Raw genomic sequence first — 10625 nt, forward strand, 5'->3', positions numbered from 1 at the left:
TGGCTGTCCTGGGCATCACAGGAGACACAGCCTACAGGTACAGTGGCAGTCCTGGGTATCACAGTGTAGGATGGAGCCATGCCACAGAATCTCGGGTGCTCGCCATTACAGATTGCTGACGGAGCACTGTACTCTGACAGCCTCACGAACTGTAAGAGTCCCGAGAATTAAACTTTGGGATGAGAGTGTTTTAAGATACTGGAGGCGACTTTTACCTGTTTACTAAAAAATTTCTGTGAAGGCTTAAGCTACTTTAAGCAATCTTTTAAATTTTATTTCTGATATGATAATGCGTAAATTTTAATCACAGAGCAAAAGCCTTGTTTGTTTGTTTTTAACAAGATTGTCATTTAAATGTGTTCTGCTTGCCCTTCACATGTAAAGGAGATTACACCTTGAATTGTGGCAATAAAACCCAATGTTCCTAAGGAGTCTTCATTTGGCATTCTACATACTGTGTTTTGTTTTACTTTCTGTAAAATTTGCAAGGAAATGTGTGTGTGTTGTGTGTGTGAGAGATATCTCAGTTCAAAACAACGAACTTATGATATTTTTAGGAAAATAGATGGAACTGGAAATCACTATGCTAAACAAAATAAGCCAGGCTTAGAAAGACAAACACTATGGTTTGTTTCATATGCAGACTCTATCTTTAAATATACGTCTGTGTGCGCATGTGTGTGGGAGTGTGTGTGTGTGCGTGCATGTGTGTGTGTGGGGGGGTGTGCATGCATGCGCATGTGCGTGCATATGCACCGTTAAATTATAAGGAGATCATTAGAGGGGAGTAAGAGACTTTAAGAAAGAGGGGACGGAGGAAAAGAGAGGGTAATAAAATATATTAGATATGAAAGCAGAAGGGGGCACCATTTGAGAGGGGAAGAGACCAATAAGAGCCAAGGGGGCAAGAAAGATGGGGAAAGCAGCAGGGATGGAGAAAAATTGAAATAAATGATAATTTGCATTAAATCTCTATAATAAAATCCATTTGTATGCCAAATTGAAGATGTAGAATAATCAAGTCAAATGAGTTCTAAACTTATTTTTGAGATGTGCTAGTGCAAACATCAAGTCAGCAGGGGGCGCCACAAACACCTCCTTTGCTGTGTGAGGCCAAACTGGGCTGACCAGGGTTTTGGGTGGGGTCTAACTATGACATCACTGTGGGAAGCATTTGTGACTTTGTGTATTCATGTTATTAAGTGAGCTTCCTATACAGACGTCTTTAGAAAAAGGAAGGAACCTGATTATAAATGAACATGGGCTAGAAACTGTCACTAGTGAGACATCCTTTTCGGTTCTTATGAACTATCTCCTTGGAAAGGCTTAAATTAATCCTCTCCACCTGAGTGTTCCCACTCCCACACCCCCATACACCACACAGCCTGGGTTAGCAGCACCATTGCGATACACTGGCTTTGTGGGAGGCTTTGTTTTCTTTTTAGAAATTGACTTTTATTCTTCTTTATTCAGACAAACTGGGTCCTGAAAATCCTCTTTTATTATGCATGTGTGTGTTTACGTCTAGACATTTGCTATGACTGTTGGCTGTTTATTGCTTTAGGAAGTAGAGATTGCGTGACTATCCACAGTGCAAGAAGATCCTTAAGATGTGTCCAGATCGTTTTACACCATAACTTCACAGTCTGAAGCAAACCCACATTCCACTGCAGTCAACAGCCCCGGTCAAACACAACCATGTAGGGGGGCTAGGCTTGTAGGAAACTGGCTAAATACACTCATTGTACCATGTAGGGGGGCTAGGCTTGTAGGAAACTGGCTAAATACACTCATTGTACCATGTAGGGGGGCTAGGCTTGTAGGAAACTGGCTAAATACACTCATTGTACCATGTAGGGGGGCTAGGCTTGTAGGAAACTGGCTAAATACACTCATTGTACCATGTAGGGGGGCTAGGCTTGTAGGAAACTGGCTAAATACACTCATTGTACCTTGGGCATCTTTCAGTCTTGACACTCATCCTGGAAGAAGAAACTGTGTTTAATATCTCTGAAATACATGCTTTGGGATTCTTCAGCACCGCACCATGGAATGAGTGGTTAAGATAGGATGTGCAGCCAGAGCCTCCACCTACCTCCTGGGTGCCCGGAAACAAGCTCCATCATCACTCACAGGTTTATAGCTGCGGATCTTTGCACTGTCCCTCCCTCCGCACTACACTGGTCACCATGGCAGCTGAGATCAGCTTGAAGCCCCGTCCTCACCAGCAGTTTAACCCTGGGATATGGCTAGGTGAGGGCAGGAAGGAAAACATCTTTATTTGCTGCTGCTGTTTTTCATTTGGACTTATTTTAAATTGACTTAAAACATTTTTATGTACGTCAGAAGAGGACATCGTATCTCGTGGAACTGCAGTTGTAGATGGTTGTGGGCCACTGCGTGGGTTCTGGGAATCCAGCTCAGGACCTCTGGAAGAGCAACCAGTGCTCGTAAGCACTAGGTCAACACTCCGGCCCTAAAATATTGTCACATTTATGAGTTGTTTGTACTTTTACATTTTCTCTATTAGCCCTGCTTTCCCCACATGAAGTGCATGGTGCGCCATCAGCTCCAGCCCAGCACTGACGTTCTTCTAACCTTTTTAGACTTTACATCACATTTCAGTTTTAACAGGGAAGACACAGAATAAAACCCGACCTAAAGTATTCATGTACAAGAAGTGTGCTTCCCTTGATGGTTTGCAATTAAAATATTAAAACTCAACATAGCAAACACATTACCTTTTTCTCCTGGGACTGCCACAGCAGAAGGCGTGAGGCACTCTGTGACCTCAGGATATTGTTATTTAATCTTCGGGGAGTTTCATTTTCTCCCCTCTGCAGTATGGGAAAATTATTCAGCTCTGTTACAACTAAAATCATTAAATGCATAAGAGGGTGAAAATTTCCCAGTGTTCAAATAGCAAGCCATCAGTCAAAACCATGACAGACAGACAGACAGATAGACAGACAGTGGCTCATGAAATCTGGAACTCCGATGTCTTGTCAGCTGTACATATGTGGTTTTGGTTTTTACTCACATCACTTTTGACTATAGCAGATGCCGAAGTGCCCTACCCTACAGATATTGCTTTGTTAACATTTTAAAACGCTCAACTTTAGACACCTTTTTTAGTCTATGACAAAGCTAAAGTCAATTTTAGAAAAAGCCAAGCCTCAAGCTGTGCATGGCCAAATAACCTTGTGGAGGTTTGGGCATCAGATTCAATGAATGCACACAGGATCCTGTCCCAGAGCTCATGTGAGCCTCTGCAGGGAAAACTGGGGCACCTGACCAAGGCCAGCACAACCAATCATGACGGAATGTGGCCGCCACACCCACCTGCCCACCACTTGTCCCCTGGAGAGGAGCCAGGCTGTCTGCTTTCTTCTACCAGGCTGAATTCTGTGTTAGTTCTTCCTGGAAATTCCTGTGCTGGGTTAGGCAAAGTGACAATACAGGCCAGTATAAACCAGGTTCACACTTATCAACAACTATGTGTGTGTGTGTGTGTGTGTGTGTGTGTGTGTGTATCTACAACTATATACATCTGTCAACAACTATATATATACATATACATAATACCCATATATGTAATATTAAACTATATATAATATATATATATGCAATATCCAACTCTTGAGTGCTTTTTGTGGTTGGTTAGCCAGAGAGATCATTTTGGAAATATATTATAAGCATTAGACACCCCTTTATTAATCTTATAAAATCTTACAGTTCTCTGAAAGTTACAAGCAGACGGGAGTTCGGTTTGGAGTCCTATCAAATCACATTCATATTTGAAGCTGGGGTGTATGGGTATTCTAAATAAAGCGGTAGGTGTTTCTGCACTTCTGTTTCTGTGTCTTTTACTCCAATGCCACGTTTTAAAACCAGAGCTTCTTATATACTTCTCTTGGAGGTTGGCCACATTCTAGTTATGCACCCTGGCATATCTTCTGCCATTTCCAAAGCTGTTCGGTGGGGTTTTGCTCTTGTCAAAACTTTCAAGATTCCCTGGAAGCTTTGGAGCTAGTAATGGCTGTGGACGATACACTGTTTGCGGACTGCAGTACAAGCTTTGGAGCTAGTAATGGCTGTGGACGATACACTGTTTGCGGACTGCAGTACAAGACGATATTGAGAAATGGGGACAAAGCTCTTCTACTGTATGTTTAGCTCTTATTTTATAGTTTTGGGAAAACTTGAAAAGTGGGCTTCTATTAAGACTTAAGGGGTGTGTGTGTGTGTGTGTGTGTGTGTGTGTGTGTGTGTTACAGAGAGTCGAGATCAATAAAGGAAGCCTGTTGGAGGTTCTGACTTTTTGAGGTGGCTTCTCATCATTAAGGTGGGAAGTTCAATGTTTGTTTTCTTTCTAGTCAGCATCCTTTTCATTTAAAAAGATACACGTATTCCAAGTTTCGGGGCAGACAGACATAGTGTATGATGTGATTTTATCTTCTCATTCTACATACACGTCCTAATGCACTTTGCAAAAGCTCAGTGTTCACCTGTGCAGAGTACAACTTGATATCAATGCATCTAAAAAGTTGTACTGTGGTAATCATAATGGAATTCAGACTATTTCTGTCACACACACACACACACACACACACACACACACACACACCAGCGCTCCCTATCCCTTGACCCTGGGCCATCACTAATGTATTTCCTGTCTTTAGGTAGGTTTGAAATGGTGCAATGCATGTCTTTTGGAATGCCTTCTTCCGCTGAGAATACAGTATAGCTTACAATATTTGACCATGACCTTCTGCCTCTGAAGATGTTACTCTTGCGTTTCTTGCTGAATTAGAAAATCGAGTACAATTTTCATAAGGCAAAAATTAGAAACTAGTTAACGCAAGTGGGCCTGTTCTACCACAGAAGGAAACCCGTATTGCCAACGTTAAAAAACCAGACTGTGAAAGCAGCAGGCGCCGAGCAGTGTTCGGCACAAGGTCCCTGTGGTGCGGGGTAAGGGGGCAGAGGGTACGGTGGAAAGGAACTCCGAATTTTAACAAAGACGATCCATCAAAAGGGGGGAAGGGATCAAAGGGCAGCTATCTTTTAAGAACAAAACTTCCTGCCCTCGGAAAACTGATCCTTGAATACTTAACGTAAATCAGTGTAAACCCCTCCTCCGTGTCTCTACAGGGGTCCCTGGGGAGCGGGTTCCTCAAGGGTAAGCAAAGGAACTTAAATCACAAGCAAGCTTTCCCTCTTGCCCTTTCCCCTTCTTCTTGCTGGCACCGCCGAGCCTCGCTACAGTTTGCTCAAATATTTGGAAGTGAATTGAGTCCTCCCCCCAACTTATGATTTTATAGCCAATAGGTGATGAGGCTTATTTGCATATTTCCAGTCACTTAAGCAGCAGTGGAGTGGAAACGGTGTCAGACTAGATTCCTCCTCCTTCTCGGAGGAATTCTGCCCCTTCCAGCTGCCCTGTCCTCTCCCTTTAAAGGTTGATTTGCCCTGCGGCGCTCTACTGCGCTCCAGCCCTCTTGCGCCTCTCGCTCACCCCCTTGCTACGCTGATCCTCTCCTGTCCGTCTGCCCGCGCCAAGCAGTTCCCGCAGCAAAGCAGAAGGACGCGCCTGGAGATGGAGAGCAAAGCCCTGCTCCTGGTGGCCCTGGGAGTGTGGCTACAGAGTCTGACCTCCTTCCCCGCAGGGGTGGCTGCAGCAGACGGTACGTTTTGCGCGCCAACATGCCTCCACCTGCAGACCCGGCCGGGACTGCGCTTCCTCTCCATCTGAAGATGGGAAGGAGAAAGTTGGAAGTGGCGCGCACTGGGGCTCCCGGGCGCAGCAGGGAAAGGGAGTCCCGGGAAGGGTGCCTGGAGTGGACTCAGCCTCTGATCACGCTGTGGCGATTCCGGGTTCCGGCTTCTCTCTCTCTCTCTCTCTCTCACTCCCACTCTGTCCCTTGCTCTCTCCTGCCTCGGACCATGGCAGGGAAGGGTCAGGGTTGTGACCGATGCGACTGGGGAGGCTTGGGGGTCGAGCGGTGCAGAGTAGCGACAAGCTGAAACCTCCCCCATAGGGAGTGGGAGTGTTGAATGCAAGGCACGCGGGCCAAGGTGGCTCTAACTTGGCTGGGACCATGGGTCAGACTCCTCCGGAGGCGGGAAGAGTGAGCCGAGTGTGGTTTCATTAGGGGTAGGAGTGGGAGGACGCGTTGTCTGCATCCCGGCTGCACAGGGCATTGTCTCTCTCAGCGCAGGGCTAGAGCAGGGAGTGGGAGTGTGCAGTGGTGCACAGAAACGTTTGGTGCGGAGTCCCAGGACCCAGCGTCCTGCACGCATTTCTGCGCCGGGGAGCGCTCCGGTCTCCAAGCTTTTGCGCTCGCTTAGCTCAGTACCCAAGAAAACCCTGCAAAGGGCGGATCCTATGGTAAACGTAGCTCAACCACCAGCATTCTGGGGCTTCTGGCTTGGAGGTTGCCTGTTAAGCACTCTATCCTTCAGCCCTCCAGGAAAGGCTCGCCCGAGGCGAGGCGTTCTGCTAGCTGAGAGAAAGCGGTTTTTTTTTTTAAAAAAAAAATTTAAGATATTTATTTATATTTATTTATTTATTTTAGCGTCTCAGGTACAACTGCTGTCACAAAGGAAGTCACCTACAGGTGACAAGTTACAAGGCTTCTCTTTGCCTAGAGAAAAAGATTAGGGTCAGTTGCGAGTTTCTTTATGGCCTTGAAGTCGAGACCTGCCCACAACTGAGAAGCCTTGTAACTTGAACCTTGATTGAACTAACAGAGCAGAGACTCAAAATGTAACTGAACCCAGTCATAAAAGGAGGTTGGTGTTTCCTTGTGTTGCTACTGGTGGAATCGCCACAGAGGGTGGTGTCCCCTGGAGGTGTGGAAGGTGGCACATCTGTCCACAGCCTAATTCCAGTCTTAGTGGAGTCTGGGTCTGCAGCTGAAAGCGAACTTGATTTCTGCGTATAGTTGTAAATGTCTTTGCTGAGTTGTCATAGACAAGAGAACCCATCATGGGAGACCAGCAAGGAAGATAAGAATCTCGGGTGTTGGGGAGCACAGAGATTGCGCCTTTCCTGTGGCAGGCTGTCTTTCTGCATAGTTTGCCATTCTGCTTAAGAAAATCGGAGCAAACTTTCAATTCATATTCCAGAAAGCACATCACAGGATAAAACTGCTTTTACTGTAAACTCTGTCGGGGTCTTCCACATATTCAAGTTTTGCTAAGTTTCCTTAGAAGGTCTGGACCCAGCTTCTCAGCTACTTAAGTGTGTCACCCTTGTGGGGTGAGCTGCCTGGGTTCTAACATTAGGACAACTGGCAAAGCTCAAAGTGCCTGAGGTCCTACATTATACTTTAATTTAAATGGACACCCAAGTAATTGTGCAATAATTTTGGACTTTAGCCAACCCCCAATTTTCCTGCAATAAAATGTATTAGGGAATATTATGCTGAAGCAGACGTAAAATTATTCTCTCCGATCATCTCTCTGTTACCTCTACCTGCCCTTCATCGTGTGCTTCTTCTTCTAGCCCCTTCTCTAGCAAATGAATTCACCTAGGGGTAAAACCAGAAAGGCAAGACCCAGTTTGGAGTGACCCCAACTTCCCTTTGGGCTCCGAGAGCTTCCTTGTTCACTCTTGATTTCCCCCCTCCCCTGCGAACAGTGTGTGTGTGTGTGTGTGTGTGTGTGTGTGTGTGTGTGTGTGTGTGTGTGTGTGGCATTGCCCTGGAGTGCCTTCTTCCTGGAGACTCTGCAGCCTCTCCTGGCCCGAGTCAGGAGAGTAGAGAGTTAAGAAAGAGTGCAGAGGGGAACCTGCTCCTTGCTGTCCTCTTCCGGTGTGCTCACTTGCAGGCTAATATCAGAGTTAAATAACTGGTAAAGACGGCAGAGCAGCAAATGCCACTGGGAGAGAGATTGACAGGAGCGTGGTTGATTAATAGCTGCATTGAGAGGTGGGGGGAGTCAGTTGAGGCAAGAGTCGCAATGGAAAGATGTTCAGTTTCTTTCACCGAGTGTATTTTTAGCACAGCTTCCCTCTGTTGCTACGTTGTAGAGGAGACAGTGATACTCAGCCGGCTGTTTCTGTTCTGTTAGGTTGTCCAACACGTGATGTTGGCTTTTCCTTTTTTCATCTGTTTCCACCAAGACTGCATTTTTTTGCTTGTTTTGTTTAGTTTTTGAGGCAGAGTTTCTCTGTGTAGCTCCGGCTGTCCTGGAACTCATTCTGTAAGACAGGCTGGCCTCGAATTCATCGAGATCCACCTGCATCTGCGTCCTTATCCTGGGATTAAAAGCATGTGCCACTGTCTCTCCGCTGGGTGCATCCTTTTATCTGGAATAATGTTCTGGCCATCAGAATGGTGGTTGGTGCTGGATCTGGGTCACATATGGTGAAGAAGAATTCAATATAAGCATCATTATTCTGCAGGTCAGAAAACATCATTTGAATACATTAATAATTCTCCCCGCCCCTATCTGTCTCTGTCTCTCTCTGTGTAGACTTTGTAACCTGATAGGAATTTGTCACAGGAGGTCCTTGTCACACCCACTCTTGGCATAGTTCAAACTTTTCCAGTTTCTGAAGGAGTAAATAATAGATTATAGCTTACTCTGAAACTAAGAGTTTATTTATTTTTACAAACTGATCGCTGTTTCTCCTCCTTCCTCTCCTCCCAGTCTGCCCCCCACCTCGCCTTTGTGCCCCCATCAACTCCTCTTCCATTCTATTCAGAGAAGGGCAGACCTCCCACAGATATCAACCAGACCATAGCATAAAGTTGAAGGCTGAACCGAGGCAATTCATTGTGAGGTTATGCCCAAAAGCCGGAACAAAAGTCAGAGGCAGCCCCTGCTCTTACTGTTGGGAGTCCCACAAGAAGACCAAGCCACACAGCTGTAACATGTATGCAGAGGGTTTAGGTCAGTCCCCTGCAGGCTCCCTGGTTGTCGGTTCAGTCTCTGTGAGCCCCTATGAGTCCAGGTTAGTTGATTCTGTGAGGTTTATTGTGGTGTCCTTGACCCCCTGGCTCTTACAGTCCCTCCTCCCCTTCTTCTGCAGGGTTCCTTGGGGTCTGCCTAATCTTTGACTGGGGGAATCTACCTCTGTGGAGCTTATAGTTTAAATAAAATAATGCAATGGCCTTCTTTTGGCGTTGCTTTTGTTTTGAGTCAGGGTCTTCCTATGTTACCCTCACTGGCCAGACATTGAGCATGTAGACCAGAATAGCCCTAAACTCACTGAGATCCACCTGCCTCTGCCTCCTGAATACTGATGTTAGACATGTGAGCTCCCATTACCAGCTTGGAGTGCCATTCTTCATTTGGCCTTTCCTCAGACCAAATGTTGGTATGATAATTCAGTCAGACTGTTAGCATAGCAAGCATCGATTGTCGCGGTGTGAGCTTAAAATAACTGGATTTTTCTTTGTTGTCTCTATCAGCAAAGAAAAAGTAATTTCATATTAACTGTGCAAGAATTTTGAATTTCAGTTAGAAATCTTCATTTGAATACCTACAGGAGGACCCTCCACCCAGCCGTTCCTTCCTTCCACAGGCCGCAGGGTCTCCTTGAGCAGTGTCCACACTCACTGCTCACAGCCGTTTGTTACCCTGCCTTTAGGTATTACGGGATTTTTCTCCTAATTTTGGAACAAATTCAACACGACATTTAGGTAGTACTCCTTTTTATTACTCAATTTAAAATGTTCTTCTTTTCTGTCTATAAGAGGTGCAAACGCTAATTTGTTAGCTGGGCCACAAACGGTGCCTGCACTGAGGTGTCTAAGCACACTCCTGGGGGCGGCCAGGCGGCAATGTTGGTTTGTCTTTTCCACACCAAAACTGACCGATCCATTCACGGAAATTGCTTTCTTTCATTTTCTTCTTGCAACCCCGCACCCTACAGTGCTGTGCCCATCTGAGAACAGGTGATTGACAGATGTAATGCTTCCGGAGAGAGGAGAGGCCAGGGTGCATTCTGACTCTGTGCACTCGCTGCTTCCTCACCTGCTTGCTTTCCTCTGTCGCCAGTGTCACCAGTCCTCAGAGCTCAACACTGCTCCTATTCCGACAGTAGCAAGACCTCTCCATGGAACCTTATCCTTCTCTATGGCTCTTTGACGCAGCCAAATTTCACTTCTGTGATTGTTATTCATATCAGGGTAAATGTCTCTTCTTTGTTCTAGACTTCACTTGAGCTATTAGCTTAGAAATTTAGGAGCAAAGATCACATGGTAAAGGAAACACATAAGCTTGTGATTTACCTGCATACACACGTCACCCTGGTGTTTAACTCAGACATGTCTGTGTGGTCCTGATTGTCAGGGTAGCATTAACATGCTGCGTGCCTCTGCCTCTCTTCCCCCATTCTCTCTCTTCTTCCTCACTCCCCTCCCCCCTCTCCCCCTCTCCCCCTCTCCTTTTCCTTTCTCTAAAGTGGTCTTAATTTACCAGGGAACCTAGTAAAAGGCAGCAGAGCTGGATGAGTGCAGAGTCACTGGTCACATTTCCCCGTTTCCTTAGCAACAGTCACCTCAGATTAGCTGCAGCTCATCTGCCACTGCAGCTGTCAGCCCAGGGTGCACCTGGGTAATGAACACTCAGGGAGTCCATCTTCTTACCTGGACTCCATCTTCTTACCTGGA

General features: G+C 46.0%; 1 protein-coding gene across 1 annotated transcript in view; it reads left to right on the top strand.

The window, feature by feature from the left end:
• Positions 1 to 5389: 5389 nt before the first annotated feature.
• Lpl (lipoprotein lipase) overlaps positions 5390 to 10625 on the top strand; it is a 27864-nt gene continuing 22628 nt past the window's right edge. Inside the window, exon 1 of the mRNA XM_013355065.2 lies at positions 5390 to 5687. Coding sequence (XP_013210519.1) covers positions 5600 to 5687 — 88 coding nt within the window. The 5' untranslated portion in view covers positions 5390 to 5599. The remainder of the gene's footprint in view (positions 5688 to 10625) is intronic.

The sequence above is a fragment of the Microtus ochrogaster genome, unplaced genomic scaffold (genome assembly GCF_000317375.1).
Source record: "Microtus ochrogaster isolate Prairie Vole_2 unplaced genomic scaffold, MicOch1.0 UNK89, whole genome shotgun sequence".
NCBI classification, from domain to species: Eukaryota; Metazoa; Chordata; class Mammalia; order Rodentia; family Cricetidae; genus Microtus; species Microtus ochrogaster.